Below are 18,455 nucleotides of genomic sequence, written 5' to 3'. Positions count from 1 at the left end.
TCGTGATCCTAGAGAAGCTAAATAAGAAGGTGAACCTGAAGAAAACCATGTAGTTATCCTCCTGGAGATTGGAAATAGACAAGAGTCCCAGAACCTTCATCTGGCGATGGATGGAGATTGAGACAGAGACTCACATTGGAACATTGGACTTAACTCCCTAGGTCCAAATGAGAAGCAGAGGAAAGAGAACGTGAGCAAAGAAGGCAAGACCTTCTTTGAACCTTCATCCGACGATGGATGGCGATACAGACGGAGACCCACATTGGAGACCGGACTGAGCCCCCCATGGTCCAAATGAGGAGCAGAAGGAGGAAGAACATGAGAAAGGAAATCAGGACCACGAGGGGTGCGATCACCCACTGATACAAGGGGACTGATCTAATGAGAGTTCACCAAGGCCAGTTGGACTTGGACTGAACGAGCATGTGATCCAACCAGATTCTCTGAATGTAGCCGGATTCTCTGAATGTGGCTGGCCCAGAGTCTTTCTGAAAAGCCATTGACAATGACACTGGGACTTGTTTCCTCTGCATATACTGGATTTTTGGGATCCAGTCTGTTTGGATACTCACCTTCCTGGACCTGGAGGGAGCGGGGAGGAACTTGAACTTTCCACAGGGCTGGAAGCCCTGACTGCTCTTAGGGATGGAGAGGGAGGAGGAGGGGGAGTGGGGGGAGTGGGAGGGTGTTGGGAGGAGGGGCGGAAATGGAAACTTTTATAATTTAATAAACTTTGAAAAAAAAAAGACAGTCAGATAAGACAAACAAACAAACAAAAAAAAGCACAGGTTTTGTTCTTAAGAATAGGAAATTGGAAAGTAGTTAATTCATACTATGGTCCTATTATTTTGCTGTATGTGGGAAAGAAATGCAGGCTTAGAGGAAGGTGGTATGTTCTTTTCTGGTCTCAGAATGAGGTAGGTGATGGAGGGGAAGAATTCACTTTGCTCTATCTGCAGTCAACTAACTGTGAACTTGCCCTGCAGAAGGCGTCTTGGAAAGAGAAGTAGGTGAATTCTACCAAAGCAAACCCTGATTCTGTTAGAAGAGAGCTACATGAAAGGATGCAAGAGAACTGCCTTATCTAAAGGTTGGTGTGAGGGACTGGAGGGAGCGCTGGTTGCACCTGCAGAAGACCAGGACTCAATTCCTAGCACCTACCACAGCCACGTGAAACTCCAGTGCCTGGAGCTCTGGTGTCCTATTCTGCTCTCTGTGGGCACCAGGCATGCATGAGGTGCATAGACACATGGCAAAGCATCATACACATAAAACAGAAATAAAATACAGTTGTGAACAACTTTGCGAAGCAAACTTTCCTAATCTTTGATGCTTTGCTTCTAATCTTCCTCTACACTAGTTTATTTAGTAATTATTTCTTTAACTGGAACATAAAGATCGTTAGCTAGGTGTGGTAGTTCATGTCTGTAATCCCATTACTTGGGAGGCTGTGGCCAGGGAATTGTGGGATTGAGGCCAATCTGGGCTACATGGTGACATCTCATAAAAAATAATAATAATAATAATAATGTGTCCCCGAAGGGACCTGACTTCTCAGGCTGTATTCAAGGCGGAAAGGAAGACGAATGTTCTGTACGCCTTCGTAACTTTTCTTCTTTCTTAAGTGAATGTTCCGCCGCCTAAGAGAAACCCTGGGCTTGTTTTGTTCTTACTGAGGAAGAGGTGAAATGGTTCTGTAGGTTGCGACTGCTGAGCTCAACTTGCAAACACAGCTCTCAACACTCCAAGCTCACGTATGTGTAGGCTCCTGGTATCCAATAGGAAGCAAGATGTGTGTACCAAGAGACTGAAAAGTTACGAGTCTGCCAGGCAGCACACCCAGGGAGACTGGAGATGATAATGATTTGTTCCTGAGTGAAAAATTCTGTCAAAAATCAACCTTCCGATGGTGTCAAGGAATTGTCTCCATGTGGGGCCCCTACGAGGGGTCCAGGACTTGTCCCTAGCACATGAGTTGACTTTCTGGAACCTATTTCCTATGGGGGATGCAGTGGGGAGGAACTTGGTTCTGCCTCAACTTGATAGACCATGCTTTGTTGACTCCCACGGGAGGCCTGCCCCTTTCTGAGGAGTGGATCGGGGGGATAGAGAAAGTAGGAGCGGAAGGGAACGAGAGGAGAGGCAAGAGAGGGAACTGTGGTTGGTATGTAAAATAAATGTAAAACTTTAATAAATACATAAATAAATGGGTTTTAAAAAAAGCTGCATGCCTTCAATCCCCACACTCAGGAGGCTGAGGCAGGTTGATCTCTGTAAGATCAGGTTCAGCCTGGTCTACAAAGCAAGTTCCAGGAAAGCCAGAGCTAAACAGTGAAACCCTGTCTCAAGACAACATAAACAAAACAAAAACAAACAGACAAAAAAAATTGTCTCTGTAGCATATGTACAAATATAAACTCAGCACCACAAACAGGTTATATGACTTCTCTGAGTCCATAAACACGGAGCTGACTCACACGGGGAACACACTTAACCCGACTCACCAAAGACTCAGTAAGGTCAACTAGTCACAACAGGTGGTGATAACAAGCCAGGCTGGGGATACAGAGCGCTTGCCTGGCATTCCTGAGTCCTGGGTTCCATTATTGACACCCAACTCCCAGGGCTGCTGTGAAATCACCTTGTCCCTTGGTGAGTGAGTCCCTGCTCTGTGGACCTTCTTGGGGCTAAGCTTATTTTAGATAGTGTTGAGATCTTTAAGCAAACTGCTAGTCACTTTCACACCTATTGTGTAGTCTATCGGTGGTGAACACAAACCACAATGTACAACAAACCCACGTGGAAGTTTGTGGAAATGGAAGGGTCGTGGAGGCCTGCCTCTGAAAGAGAAGTGGGGGGGTGGGGAGGGGGGGGAGGGAAGGAGGGAAGGGAGAGGGAGGGAGGGAGGGAGGGAGAGAGGGAGAGAGAGAGAGAGAGAGAGAGAGAGAGAGAGAGAGAGAGAGAGAGAAACCAGGGAGCTGAGCTTTTTTTTTTTAAGGGGCTTAGTGCAGTACAAACTTTGGTAGCCACATAACACATACACATAAATTACACAGTGACTTAACGGTCTTAAGGCCCTGGGCTGACTAAGTATTTGCCTGAGTATTGACAAGTCATGCACAGCCATAGGACCCTGGGCTGACTATCGGAAATGCTAACATTCTTCCCTTTTGTTTATTATAAAAAGTGAGTTGGAGATAGCAAGTGGAGGCAGGAAATGGGGCGCCCGATTCTCCACCACATTCCTTTCAGAGGCAGGCCTCCACGAACCCCTCTTTTCATACCCTATCCATAAACTTCCATAGTGGGCTTTGTTGTACGTCGTGATTCATTCTCGGCGCCCCTAAACTATAACACCTATGGCTCAGTATCTCCATCTGTAAGGAGGGGGTAAGAACAGCTAGCTGGCACACCTGCATATACATTTTCGGTGCTAAGTGAGTCACCAGACACTTTGTTACGTGAATTTCAGCCCAAGCTGGATTTGTAACTGTGAGATCTCAGAGCTGAAATTTCTTGTCCAACAATTCCAAATATCATTTGGAGGATTATCAAGTCTAGATTTAATCAGTACCATGTACTAATTTTGTTTTTAAGAGCAATGCATCCATAGCAAACAATATCCAAAACAAACTTTATTTGAAAACATGGTTTTAAGTGCTATGTTGGTGCACACCTGTAACCCCAAAACTTGGGAGGTAGAGGCTAGAGGATCAGGAATTTTCAAAGCTGATCTTAGCTACACTGATATTTTTAAGGCTAGTTTGGACTACATGAAACCCTGTCCCATAAAATAAATAAATAATAAAACAGGTTTTAAAGATTTATTTGATTTTTAGGTAAGCATGTATGTGTGGGGAGGGGTAGGCACACATGAGTTCAGGTGCCCTCAGAAGACAGCGGCATTAGATTCCTCCGGAGATGGAGTTACAGGCAGTTGTGAGCCACCAAGATGGGCGCCAGAGACCAAACTTGTATCCAGGGCGAGAGCAGTGTCTTAGTCAGTGTCCTGTGAAGAGACACTATGACCAGCGCAACTCTTATAAAGGAAAACATTTAATTGGGACCGGCTTACAGAGTCAGAGATTTAGTCCCTTATCATCATGGCAGGAAGCATGGAGGCACACAGGCAGACATGGTGCTGGAGTCCTACACTTGGATTGCCAGGCAGCGGGAAGAGAGAGTGAGCCACTAGTCCTGGCTTCAGCTTCTGAAACTTCAAAGTCCACCCCCAGTGACACACTTCCTCCAACCAGGCCACACCTACCCCAATGAGGCCACATGCCCTAATCCTTTCAAATAATACCACTCCCTATGAGCCTATGAGGCCATTTTCATTCAAACCACCACAAGCAGTACGCACTCTTAACCACTGAGCCATCTCTCCAGTCCCACAAAACTTAGTTTTAAAAGAAAGAGAATAATAAGCTACTGATAGAAGTGTGCCCTTCCATCAATGTGAATGTTTTACCTACTTCCTTGATTATATAAAAGTTCGCCTTGTCTCTAACTCTTTCTGACTACCTCTGCAAGAACAAAAAGAGGGCCAGCAAGATGGCTTAGCAAGTAAAGGTGCTTGCCACCAAGCCTGATGACTTGAGTTCGATTCCCCAGGACCTAAACACCCATCCTGTACAGGAGAGAGAGCCAACTCTCACAAAATGTCCTCTTGACCTCCACACTTGGGCCCTGGTGTGCAAAAATAAGCAAACAAATAAATAAATGTAACTAAAATGTTTAAATAGTAAAAAGAGTTTTCAACAACAACAACAACAAATTGTTCTATGAAAGAATGAGCTATAACAAACACACTCTTGACTCTTTCTCCTAAACAGAGCCAGGCCCACGCTTGAGGAATGCCAAGTGATCCTCATTAAAGTAATGAGGATATTTTCAGTGACATATGTCTGACTGACTCGAGTTTAGCTGGCAGAGCTTACAGCAGCCAAAGCCTCCAAAATAACTCACGGCTGGCCAGTCCTGCTAAAACACACTCTGCAGAAATATTTCACACTGCTTTAAGGGTGCCCCACCCTGGACCAAAGGGCTGTAAGGCCAGGTGCAAATGGTTGTGACATTAAACATGCATCCCTGTGACACACCAGCAGGTCCAGCTCGTGTCTGCCGAAGTCAATAACCTGGACAGATCCAGTGGCTTCTCGCCCCTGCCCCACTCACCCGACCAGCAAGTTATTTTTAACTCACAACACTGGCTGATAAGTATGTTTCACATTTTAAAACAATAACACCCTTTCAGAAACAGAGACTATGAAAAAAAATAACAAAATACCATTGTACTTCAGTGAGAAGTCACTCCACTAAAGCTTTGGGGAAAAAAAAAAAGTAGTCTGGGCCTGTTTCTCCTAGATCACAGGTCTGTGAGGATGGCTAAGCAGGACTGGGTTGGCAAAGCACTCAGCCATGTCCCCAGCATGGCCAGCATCAACCATCAGTAGAATAGCACATCCACAGGAGTGTTTTCTAAAAAGCCCTCTTTAACCACTTTCTCTCTTTTCCTCACGAATGTGTAAGACATCTCTGGTAGAAAAGGTCGCAGTGAGGTCAAGGGTAAGACACTATTACAAAATCCCTAATAAAATGACCACAGGTGGAAACCATGGGAGTAGCAGCCTTCCAGGTCAGGCCAGCATCTGTTGACTTATTAATTGGATGCCTGCAATGCATCATGCATCGTGGCAGGTAGTGGGGTAATGGCACCAAGTCCAAGCAGGACTGTACCTGGCGAGAGCCTCCAATTCTGCATCCACCTCTGTATCTTTGGCCTACCGCTGGAGCATCCACAGGTCTTCTTTGGTGATTCCCAAATGTGCAGCTAGAAGAGGGCTTCCAGTCACGGTTCTCATACAGTTAGTACAGCATCAAATGTGAAGGCAGCCGAGTTGCGACTAGACACAGCCCAACAAGTTCTCCATCTTAAAAAGCCCCAGCATCACATCCAAAGTAGTCTGAGTTCAAGTATGATAGATGGAGTAGGCTTGAGCTAAAGAGGTAGTTCTGTATTTAAGAGCACAGTCTGCTCTTCCAGAAGACCTAAACTAAGTTCCCAGTACCCATTACAACTGCCTGTAACTCTAGCTCCAAGAAATCTGACACCCTCTTCTTGCCTCCTCCAGAACATACACATGACATACAATCACATACACACACACACACATCCACACTCATGAATGTAAAAATGTGTTTTTAAGGAGAAAGCTGAAGGACTCAAGGCAAACACTGAGGCTCCTGGAGTTTAGTCCTTAGCCAGAAAGGAAGGGAGGAAGAGATGTAGGAGAACAGAAGGGAAGGAGGGAGGGAGGAGAGGGGGAAATGAGATTGTTTAAACTTTTGTTGAATTTTAGAGATTAAAATAAAAGTCCGTCAGTTTCAGCCACTTGGTTCTTCCTAACAGTGAGCTGCAGGGACTCTGGCTGGCTGGAGTACAGCGAGCATGGCTCTGGCAGGCTTTGTCCTTCTTCCCCCTTCCCTCTGCCTGGCTAAACTGCTAAATTACATTCCTAAAGCAAGTCACCAAGGTCTAGTCCCTTATTTGGCCACTTCCTCCTCCCCATCTTTGCCTACCAAGGTTCCGCTATCAAAGTATTGATGATCAGCAATCAAAAGCCCCCTTTGGCTCACCTAATTAACATGCTCAGTTAAAATTAAACACCTCATCCTAACATGTGGTTTCCCCTTTTACTTTTATAAACTGTCATTTTCTTTTGGGGACTGTGGACCACCAGACCCTGAATTTTCTGTAAACAACTTGTTTTCCTCTGCTCTGAGCACGAGACCCTGATGGCAGGGGAGTGGGTTCTGATGAGTCTGCAGCTGAAAGATCCCGAGAGCTGGGGCGTGGCCAGAGTCCTATGTAAGATGCCCCTGAGCACAAATAAAGGGGGCATTCTTGGCATTCTTGTCTCAAGGATATCTCCATGGCCCCATCTGGCCGTCTCTGTCTGTCTGTCTCTGACTGTGTGTATGATTTTAAATTTTCAGCCTAGTTCCCATAGCATAGCAAGTAGAGCATGGAATGGAACCAGTGTAGTTTTACAAGTGGAGGCCCTCAGCGAGATCGCCCTTGGAAATGGTGAGGGTGGGTTGTAGATGGGTATGTGTGTTATGTGTGTTTGCATAAGTCTTTAAAGAGACAGAGTATAAGCCATGTAAGGATGGAAGGTGCACAGAGAATTTGGATTATTGTGTTTTCTTTTGGTTTTTATTTTTGGCTGGAGAAAGACATTTGAGTCTGAGAACTGCTTTAAAAAAAGGTATTTTGACTTTAAAATATGGGCCTAAGGATATGTTGCTTTGGAAAAGAGGCTCTGCTTTTGTTTCCACAGACGATGAGGACCTGTGGATTTCTTCTAGACTGGTGTGGTTTGATTGCCTAGATCCTCTGAAATGCCGCTGTGAATACCCCCAAAGATACAGCACCCCCAAACAGCAGGAAGTAGTCTGGGGAGAGAGCTATGCCCAAATTCCCTAACCGATTATTTAAGTGGGGCTCAGGAGCCTGTCCGACTTTGTGGGCCCGACCAGCAGAGTGCAGGCATGCAGGTGGCGAGCTCAGGTCCCTTCCACAATTCCCGAGTATGGGCCTGCTTTCTGGAGTCCCCACGAGCAGAGAGGTGGCGGCTGGGGCAGAGCTTTGCAAGGGAGGCAGCTGACTGCTGTGAGTGTTCACGAAGAGGCCCAGACGCGGCTGCAGTTCCTGGATCTGCATTCTTGGATCTTCCCGAGCGGTGGGCTTCGGAAGGTGCATTGCCTGGCCAGGTGGAGCCATCCTGGCCAAGACTTCTGGATCACCGTGGGTGGCCGCTATTGTCAAGGCTACTGCCTTCTTCGTGGCCACTCTGGAATTGCCATCGGCCAGATGGCTGCTGTGACTATCCGGTAGCCGGTACCAGCATTGAATACTTAAAATGAGCATGTTTGCTAAGGCATTTTTCAACTTCTTGCTATCATATTTGTGCCACGCCCATGCCAGTCCAAACTCGCGGTCTAATTATTTAGAAAAGAAGGATATGTTGGGGACTGTGGATCACCAGACCCTGAATTTCTTGTAAACAACTTGTTTTTCTCTGCTCTGAGCACGAGACCCTGATGGCAGGGGAGTAGGTTCTGATGATTCTGCAGCTGAAAGATGCGGAATGCTGGGGCGTGGCCAGAGCCCTCTGTAAGCTGCCCCTGAGCACAATAAAGTGGGCATTCTTGTGTCCAAGATGACCCGTGTCCTCATGTCTATGTCTGTGTGTGCGTGTGTTTTTAAGCCTCCAGCTTAGTTCCCAGCTTGCACACTGTCCTGTAGTACAGGCACTACAATTTTCCTCTGTCCCGCATCTGTCTCCTCTCTATCCAGAGGCAGTCCTTTGTCCCTTCAGAACAATATCCTTGCCCCTCTCCCTTGTTCCCCCCCCATCCTCTATCTCCTGTCTTTGTCTCTTATTCCCTGACCTCTGTTCCTCTCGGACAAATTAATCTCCTTTGTGCTGAGAACTTGGTCTTGGGGGCTCCTTTCCCCCACTATTGAGATGATAATGTTGTGGAACAAACAAATCTCAGCAGCATTCTACAGGGAACATTTACTTCTTGCTAACATGTGTAGGATAACAGGGATACCTGTTTCATGTGTCACATCCCAGGACGTATGGTACCACTCATGCAGTTCAGAGAGTGACTAGCCAGGGTACCGCATGGTAGAAACAGGAGCTCTCAAGCCCCTAGGCAAGTAACCTCTACTCTCATCACACGTTCCTACCATGTATTCCATTGGCCCAAGCAAGTCACATGGCCAATAACTCAAAGGTTATATATTGTAGAAGGAGCGGCGGGCCGCTTCCCACCACCCACCCAGCTAGCTTTACCCAAAATAATTACACAGAAACTGTATTCATTTAAACACTGCTTGGCCCATTATCTGTAGCCTCTTATTGGCTAACTCTTACATATTGATCTAACCCATTTCTAATAATCTGTGTAGCACCACGAGGTGGTGGCTTACCAGGAGGATTCTAACTTGCGGCTGTCTCGGAGAGGAGAGTCATGGCGTCTGACTCACTTTCCTTCTTCCCAGCATTCTGTTCTGTCTACTCCACCTAAGCAAGCTGTTGTCCTATCAAAAACCAAGGCAGTTTCTTTATTAACCAATGAAAGTAACACATAGACAGTTAACCCTCCTCCATCAATATTTTGCCCATTAAGATGTTGCCACGCCGTGCGCGGCTTTGGTTCTGAAAACTAGACTGGGGGTGGTAAGAGAATGAAGAAAGGATGCACAGGCACAGGTAGCGAACATCTGGGCGTGGGTAGGCCGAGCCATGAATTCTGATGGAGCTGCAGCAACCACAGAAGCAGCCCAGAAACTCAGCCTTCACTTTGTACATCTGAATCAAGGAGGCAGGTTGGTTGTATAAACCTCCGAGGCAGGCTTTCCTGGTCTCAGTGGAAGGTCTCTGAAGGAAAGCAGTCTCTCAGCTGTAGTCATTCCAGGGGAGGAAGCTGTGGTTGATAGTTTTATACACACTGGTCAGTTATTCATAAATACTCATACTTGGGCCATAGTGTTATGTGACAAAACTTTTTGGGGGGGGCGGGGAGACACTACACACATGTCTAGAGAGGGAGCCCGTGACAGAACAAAGTATGGATACCACCAAAGGCCAGCTTGGTAAACCAATGAGTGTTATTGGGAGCACTTGCAGGAATATGGGTGAGAGGTTAGTTCCAGGAGCAGAAGTGACTCAGAGACAGCTGCATCACCAGGTCCACCCCAGCACAGGTGACAGGGAACAAAGAGGGGAACTTCGAACACACTGCACAGACTTCAGGCTGTGCAGCAGGTTGGAAAGGGTCCTTTCCAAGTTCCTCTGCTCTAAACCTCTTCCAGGCTGCTCGGTGGTCTCCGTTGCTCCCGGGCATCCTGTCTGATCTCAGAGTCATTTCTGTAGCTTGGCTAGGTGGAGTCTCCTGCTCATACCTTGACTTCTCTGAGAGTGACTCTCAGCAGTCTTTATTGCTTACTCTGGCAGGGCGGGGCCTAGTGAACCTGGGCAGTTTCAGGGATTTCCTGAAGCTATTTTGAATTATTGACCTACTTGCTTGAAGAGCTTACCTGCAGTATGGGATGTTTCAGTCTTGGAGGAAACTGTGACACAACACATGGGAAGAAACCGCCAATTTCCTGAGCCTAACCTGGAGAAGGTTTTATCACTCCCATGGGTCCAATGCACTGGGGCCCTTGACATAGCGGTAAGCACGCTAGCGACATACGTTCAGGATTTCAACTGTTATGTACATGTCCACCCAAGGCTTTCTCCACTCCCCTGCAAGAGGCCAGTAAGCGCGTGGATACATATCACTATAATAGAGAGGGAAGAAATGGCACTTAAAAACCCAACTACTGTCCTCTCTAAACAGTCCGAAAGACAGGCATCCCCTGCACCATCGTCTTGAGTAAGTGGAGCCTTTGGCTGTTCACCCAGCGAAATGTAAGCTGTCTTAGCAAACTTAGAATTCAAATCCTTGGCCTTCCAGACCTCTGCGGCTTCCTCCTGGAAGTCGCCCCCTGCATCTTTAACATCACAGCCCTGGTGTTTCCATACCCGTATCAGCTCCCCTCCAAGAAAACCCAGACCTCATCTCTTAGCCCCATCACTGTTGAACATTTGTTTGGATCTTCTGCGAGGCTTTTACAAGTCACTTTTACTATTGCCGCACTAATAAATTATTTATGGTGGGAAACCAAAATCAGAAAATCCTGGCTACTTGAAGACAGACTTTATTAAAAACATCTCCTTCCCCCTTGCAACACAGGGCCCACTTAGGCACACTCAGTTCCTCGGCGGCTTTACCCAGCTTCAGTGCACAGAGGAAGAGACACTGCCCATGGCTACAGAGGCAGGGGTGTGGAAGAAGAGTGCGGGAAGCTCATTCTCTAGCAAGGGGTTTTTTACTGCTCCTCCCTGGTGCCACCGTAGGCACCAGATGAATAGAACTTTAGGGGTCTAACTAGCGAGGCCAGTGAAGGAAATAGGAAGCCACCCCACCCTGCTGCAGTAGGCACTTGTTCACACAAGAATGGGCCGTGGAGAGGCTGCAGAGATGATTGGTAGGGAGACATCTCGGTGAGAAGGTCTTGGTGAGCAGTCATAAGGACCTGAGTTCAGATCCCCAGCACCCATGTTAAAAAAAAAAACCCCACAATGCACTATTCCTTTATCCTAGCCAGTCTAGCCAATAGATGAGCCCCAGCTTCAGCAAGTAGGTCTCAAAAATAAATAAGGCCCAAAGTTATAGAAGATACCTGATACTAACTTCTGGCCTCTACATACGCGCGCGCGCGCGCGCACACACACACATACACACACACACACACACACACACACACACACACACACACACGGGTGGGGGAGGAGAGAGAGAATGGTAATGAGCAGCCAATTCTGGGCCTGGTAGCAAGACACTGGACTGAGATGTCTCTAGAACAAAAGGGAGTTTATATTCTGCAGAAAGGGGAAGATGACCCTGAGTTGAGAAGAAAGTCGACATAAGACCCTGGGTAGGACTTTATTGCTAGAGGCCAAAAGACACCGAGAACTGAACTGCAGAAAGGGTGAGAGAGGAGGGCTCTAAAGATTCCACGGGGATAAACGCGCAGCCCTGGGGCACTAGAGCAGGTACAGTGAGCATAGCCAGAGACCTTTTCTGACTCCACGGCACTGGCAGCGTCGTTCTGACCAGGCGCCTCAGTCGCCAGCTTGTTGTTTGCTCAGGGTTCCCGGGGTGGGACCCAGGACTGTCTCAGCTCTTTACTTCCACGCCTTGGGGTCCAGACGCTGCAGGGCCTCCTCCTCTTTTCCCCATTTTTTGCCACTGGGGGCGGGGATGGGGGCGGGGAGTCGAGCCTGACAGCACACGCATCGATGACAGCTTTAAGGCGGAAGGGGTGGGGGCTGTCCCTCCCCACTCCTGCCGCACCGGGTCCCCTCCTCCCCTTAGCACACCCTGGCGCCTGGAGTTGGTACTGGCAGTCAGAGGTTCAAAGACTGCGCCCCTACCCTGCCCCTGACATTCTGGCCTCTCCTAGGCTGATCTGCCTACGGACGTTCCCAAACACCTAGAGATTGATGGTTCCCAAACCTCTGATCTGGCTTCCTAGCAGCATCTGGCTAGTCCGAAAGCCGTGGGGAGGACTTAGTGCCGAGTACAGGGCCGGAGTCTCGGTGGCAGCAGCTGGGAAGGGGGGTAAGGAGGGGGTACAGAGGTGCCAGGGGACCGAGGGACAGCGAGACATCTGGCTTGACCACACGGCTTCAAATTTCCACGGGCTCAAGGTTGTGCAACCGCGAGCCGAGCGAGAGCCGCGGGCGCCTCGGAAAACAAGGCGAGCCCATAAACAAAGCCACGTGGCCTCGGGACCCGTGGGGGGGCCGGGCTAAGAGCAGGCGGCTCTTCCGGCAACAAAGAGCCGGGGCAGAGGCCCGGGATAAATACTGCGCCCCGGCAGCGGCGCAGCATTCCCGGAGTCCGACGCGATACGAGACCCTTCCCAGCGCCTGCGCCCTCTGCGAGTCCAGGGACCCCCGCGCCCACCCCAGACCCACAGTCCTGCACATCAGTTCCCCACACTTGTCCTAGTCGCCGCCTGAGTTCCCCCAGCATCTTTCCAGCGCGGCTCATCCCCAGGGCCAGCTAGGCCGGTCCCCGGCTATCAATCCATCCTGCCCGTCGGTCGCGTCCGCACTTGGTGCCATGCCGTTCCTTGGGCAGGACTGGCGGTCCCCGGGCCAGAGCTGGGTGAAGACAGCCGACGGCTGGAAGCGCTTCCTGGATGAAAAAAGCGGCAGCTTCGTGAGCGACCTCAGCAGGTGAGGACATTCTCCAACTTCCAGCCCCACAAAACCGACCTTAGCTGATCTGGGGGTGGGAGCGCAGGAGCAGATGAAGGAAGGCAAGCAGGGTTGGGCCAGGATAAAGAGGGGGCCTCCGGTTGAGGAGGCAGGAGTGAGATGCCCGGATTTCTGCAAAGATCGCCAGAACACCAGAGATGGTTAATTTGGTGTCTCTTACTGACCAAGGTCAGTGTCTCCCAGAGAAAAAGATTCCATACAGAACCCGGGATTCCTCAGTCTGGCAACTGGGGATCATGTTCCTAAACACTTCTTGAACCCAAGCGCACAACGCAGGGACTCTGCCTTCAGACCCTGAAATTGAAGTTACTGCTTTAAGTGGGCACTAACGAGTTGGTTGTGTGCCTTTCCCTGCCTGTGACAGGACCCAAGGAGAACAAGCACGGTAGTCACGAGCCGCCGGATGGTGGGTCTAGTCGTGGGCCCTGCCCTGAGTGCACAAAGGCTCTTCCCACACACAATCGACTGCTGAGTGGGCCGAAAAAAAAAAAAAAAGAGTAACTGGGAGGGGCAGCCGATGGGCCCTGGGACAGCAGCCTTCTTGGGCAGACTTGCGGAGTGGCTGGTGGTGGTAATGCTTAGGGGCTGAAGTGGGGGGGAGGGAGGGATGAAACACACACGCACGCACCCACGCACAACGCTCGGCTTCAGGAAGGACCAGGCACTTGCACCTGCTTCCTCCGTGGCCCTTCCCAGTCAGTCTCTGCACAGCGAGCACACTCCCATCCCTAGCGGTGCCTGCCTGCTGCAGAAAGACCACCCAGACTTGGCGTCTCACCTGAGCTCTGTCGCCTGGTGGAAAATCTTAGGTCGGAACGCACTCATAAATTACCAGGTTGAGAATCAACCCCCAACCTGAGCAGCTGACCGCCTGAGACACCCGGGGAACATGCTGAAAGTGTGTCCAGAGGGGGCTGGTGCAGTTGAGGTCACTCTTGGGTGCCTTCCCCTCCCACTAGCCTTTGATTAACACCCACACACACCCCTACATCCTTAAACGGACTTAACAGAGTTCTGTGAGCTTGCCAGGTCCCACCGAGTGAGGCTTGATGGTTGTTTGAATAGAGGTTTGGCAATTATCAAGAAACTGTTGTTGGATGGGCAACTTGACCTCCACGGTCTCCAGCTTGATTGTGATTCGTAATGCTTAAATTCCCTTTGTCTCTTAATGAGGTGAAACGAACCATTGAACTCAGGGCCTTTCAGGAGAACCCAATATATTAATTAGCCTTTGTGTTCGGTCCTTTGAGGCAGCCCCAGGGGAATTTAGAACACTGTAAAGAAATCTTATTCGCAAAAAATCGGATAAATTACCAACTGTTGTCACCTTACGGTTTTTCCAGAGAATGATTTAACAGTTATACCTAGTACTTCTTCCTCAACTAAGAGAGCAGGGAGTAAACCAGAAGCTTTCTGCTCCTTGAAACTATCCACCTTAGGAGCCAGAATTTAATATCTCAGCCCTTGGTTTCTGTATAAAAAGCTCAGCTTCGTCCCAGCCGTGATGCTGCAGGGGTTGAGCCAGCTTCATCACAGTGACTTGCCCCAATAAAACAGGACAACAGCCCACTGTGTTCAGCAGGTCCAGATCTAAAGTGGAGAGACCGCAGTCCATCTGGATACGCGCTCTGTTCTTGCTCTCTCTACGAGATAGACTACAGAAATAGAGATACCCCACTCTTCCTATTGCAGAAAACCTGAAGATTAGTTAAACTTGTCCCTGAAGTTTGAAGGAGGCTGGCACTGTATCCCTTCCTGACCCCCTTCTCTGGCCTATCACACCTGTGAATTGAAGCTATCGCCCTCTCTGTCATCATTGGCTCAGCAGTGACCAACGTAGTGACCACCTGCAGTCCTCTGCTGAGTCACACTTGAGGACCGATTTTGTCATCCGCCCCTCAGAAGAGCAGCTGGCTGTTGACGGGTATTTTTTTCCCTCAGCAACCGTAAACAATCCCCTCCTTCCTTAGCTCAAGAGTCTGCCAACTTCTTAAAAGCAGTGGCCTTTCTGAGGTCTGGCTTTGTGATCTCAAATATCCCACTGTTTCCCCCGGCTTGGCTTTGCTGTGATGTAAGGTTTGGGCCCTGTGCCTGGCTACACAGGTGAGCTTGAATATCCTCTCTTGTTCTCCGAAAACAAAAGGTGGGGCCTTTGTAGGAGAAGGTGAGTAGTTGTAAGCTGAGCTACCCAAGGGGTAGGCCGCTTCTCTGATTCCATAGGCCATCCTGAGAGTCACCCAGCAGGAGTGAAGAGAGGCATGCTTTGGGGGGGGGGGGGTTATTGTTTAGTGTGAACCCTGACTTGCCTACGCAGTACACCTGTTCTAGACTCTGCTAGCCATTGTCCCTGTGGTCCACGGCCCTGTCCTCCAACAGCCAAATGTTAGTCTCAAAGCAGTCAGATGCCTCCTGAGATCCCCAACTTTTGATGAGCTTAAAGCTGGCCCCTAAATCATTGGACCGGTAAGCTAAAGGAGGGATGGCAAGTGAGGCAGATGAGAATTTCAAGGAAGGAACATTGTATGAGCTGGAGTGATCCAAGAATGCTTCAAGGAAGTGGTGGCTGAGATGGCCCACACTGCCTCTTCCCCAGCCACCCCTGCCGCACCCCAGCCCCAGGATGAGTAATCTCAAGTCCCTTCTCCAAGCCTGGACTTCTGTAGTTAAAAGCCCATTCCAGTGATACAAACTGTGGGTTGCTAAGGCTGGCCCAGGAAGGAGGAAGTTGGTCTTTATGCCTTGAATAAAAATAATAGTAGAGATATTTTTATGAGTACTTGCTCTGTGCGAGGCAGTATTGTAAAAGGCTCCGTGCGCTAGCCTGTGTCTCCAAAGCAATCCAGGAAGTAGTCCTTTGAAGTTTGGCAACCTAGATATGACTTTGTGCAAATAAACATCGAAACCTCACTGGCCATAAGCAAGACTATAGGACTACTTTGGGTCAGGACATGGTTTTATTAAATGTTTATCTTAGTTACAGATGAAATAAATAAAGATCGTATTTCCTATCCCCACCTTTATCTGCTGCCAAAATGGTAATATTTTGGAATCTTTCCACCTTTTCTGCACTTACTTTATAGTAGTTTCTATGTGTTTGTTGGTAATGTGGGTGCTGGGTGGAGGAGGACTTTTTCCTTATTCTTGCCCTAGGCCTATAAACAGCAAGGTTAGTAAGAAGTAGTTACAAAGTAACAACTCACTGACTATTGTTGCATTTGGTGAGAAAGGCAGGCTCCTTGAGGTAGTTTTACTTATTTTAAATATATTTTTATATGTGCTGTAATTTGCAAACGGTGGTCATTTTTGTTGTTAAACATTTGAGTTGTAATTTTCCATTGATTTTTGCATTTCCTGGAAATAGACATAACTGAAGTCTCAAAATAGCCACTGAATAGATTATTGCTTAAGAGAAAACATAAGCAGACAACACAAATGAATTCACAGCCTTGCTTCCAAGCCCAGCCTCCAGCATTCAAACCTAATACAAAATGAGATGAGATGTATAGGGTTTCCCTGTGGGTAAAACTCTTCTACACTCTGCATCGAGAGAGCATCATCAATGGTGTGAAATTCTTCTCGATTTGGCTTTGGAAATGAGTCACTCCGGCTTAAAGTAGCTCATTGTAGCATCTGTGAACAAAACAAGTGCTGAATTCCCTCGAACCCTGTCCATTAGAAAAGCGTAAGATGAGGTGTGGCCGGTGGTTAAACATTATAGAGCATGGTCGCTATCCGTAAAAGCTGCTGCAGCCCCTATATGTATGACTTACAAGAAGATAGCTTTGTTTGTTGTTCCCTAGGTATGGAGTTTTTACTGTAGTTTGTAGGGCTGTGGGGCTCTGTGTGTATTTCTTTAAAACTAAGCCTTCCCGTGGTATTTTTGCCCACAGAATGTTCTAGCTTTGTTTTCTGAAGCTTTGGGACATCACAGATCACTCAAGTGATTCTCCATCCTTTCCTCTCCCTCGGCTTTGATTGACATTCTTTAGGTTAGCCTCTGAGTCTCAGAGTTCTGGTCTTTGTTCCGTTCCTTTCTTTCTGCTGACTGGAAGCAGAACATCACCTCATCAGTGACTCTGTCCCCTGTACCCCCAAAGCCATGCAGACAAGACAAACACACACTCTGGAGCTGTACAAAGCCTGACCCAAAACATTCACCCTTGGCTCACTCGGACAAGTGGCTCTGAGAGAGGCATCTCTGCAACACACATTCTGAGGCCTAAAAATATCCTGTTTCCCTGAATGAAAAAGAGAAGGCGAAAGACATCAGGGAACTCAATAAATGGTTGACTGGTGGCCTGTCAGGATTTTCACTGCAAGTTCTGAAAGCAGCACAGAGTACCTAGCGGGTGGTGTCAGCATTTTAGTAATCTACTAAGACACGTTCTACTTACTGAGACAGTATTTGCACTGAAAGAATACCGGACAGTTTGTGGCCTTCTTGTCCCTTCTCTCATTTACACAAAGCCAGAAATAGAGGAGAACATATATGCTTCTATTCATCCCCCAAAAGAGATTTAAATCAAATCACATTCTAAATTCTGCAATTAAGGGACTCTTCCTATCTTAGTGGACATTCGCCCCTGATTTGTACGGGTTGCTGTTATAAATCCTGCCTGCCTCTTGGGGGTTGAAAGAAGCAGGGGGCTTGGTAGTGGCAGCGCACGCCTTTAATCTCAGCACTCAGAAGGCAGAGGCAGGTGGATATCTGAGTTCAAGGTCAGCATGGACTGCAGAGTGAGTTCCAAGACAAGGGGGGCTACACAGAGAAAACCTGTCTCAAAAAACAAAAACAGAAAAGAGGCAGGGAACCCATTTTCTTGTTTAATTTTAGTATTTCTTCCCCATCATTCTTGCAGAAAGTATTCAGGGATTTTCTTTAAATTGTGAGACAGTCACCCTTACTCCCCTGATACCTCAGCCTGCTGAAGAAAATAGGCAGCTAGCCAAAGTTGGATCTACCCACCCTTTAGTGACCTATGAATTGGATAAGTGTGTTTGGTGTCTTTTCAAACCCTCTAAGTTATGAATTATGCATTTTTCCTAGTTTCTGTTAGGATACTTTAACCATTCAGTCTGAGGCCTAGAAACCTAAACAATGAGCGTTGTATGCAAAATACCTGCTGGAAGGGGAGTTTGAAGCTCAGAGTTTTGTAATAGTGATCATGTTTTAAAGACAGCACAGGAACACGCTAGCTAAAGCAGCTTGGTTATACGTTAAAATGGATGACGTGCATAATATGTGATTTATAGCCCAATAAAACTGTTTATAAAGAGAAGGGCAGGATGTGATAGCACATGCCTGCAGTCCCAGCGTTCTGTACACTCAGTGCTCAGGAGACTGAGACAGAGGAACAGTGTGTTCAAAACCAGCCTGTACTATATAGTCATTCAAGGCCAGCCTGAGCGACACGGTAAAATCTTGTCTTAAGAAGAAGAGAAAGGCCTAGCTCTTGGGAGGCAGAGGCAAGAGGATCTCACTCTGAATTCAAAGCCAGCCTGGTCTACAGGGTGAGTTTCAGGACAGCCAGGACTGTTTCACAG

At 48.0% G+C, this 18,455-nt stretch overlaps 1 protein-coding gene and 1 long non-coding RNA gene across 2 annotated transcripts in view; one reads left to right on the top strand and one right to left on the bottom strand.

Annotated features, from left to right (window-relative positions):
• Positions 1 to 11,549: 11,549 nt before the first annotated feature.
• Positions 11,550 to 13,924, bottom strand: LOC146891097 (uncharacterized). Its single transcript, XR_014998043.2, has 2 exons — positions 13,690 to 13,924; positions 11,550 to 12,828 (listed from the first exon to the last, which is right to left on the bottom strand). It is a non-coding gene; the product is annotated as an uncharacterized LOC146891097 (long non-coding RNA).
• Fbxo32 (F-box protein 32) overlaps positions 12,735 to 18,455 on the top strand; it is a 40,698-nt gene continuing 34,977 nt past the window's right edge. The window contains exon 1 of the mRNA XM_048457200.3: positions 12,735 to 12,869. Within this exon, the coding sequence (XP_048313157.2) occupies positions 12,754 to 12,869 (116 nt within the window). The 5' untranslated portion in view covers positions 12,735 to 12,753. The remainder of the gene's footprint in view (positions 12,870 to 18,455) is intronic.

Source organism: Myodes glareolus, chromosome 19 (assembly GCF_982192425.1).
Source record: "Myodes glareolus chromosome 19, mMyoGla1.1, whole genome shotgun sequence".
Lineage (NCBI taxonomy): Eukaryota > Metazoa > Chordata > Mammalia > Rodentia > Cricetidae > Myodes > Myodes glareolus.
This window is presented reverse-complemented; position numbering and strand designations above follow the sequence as displayed.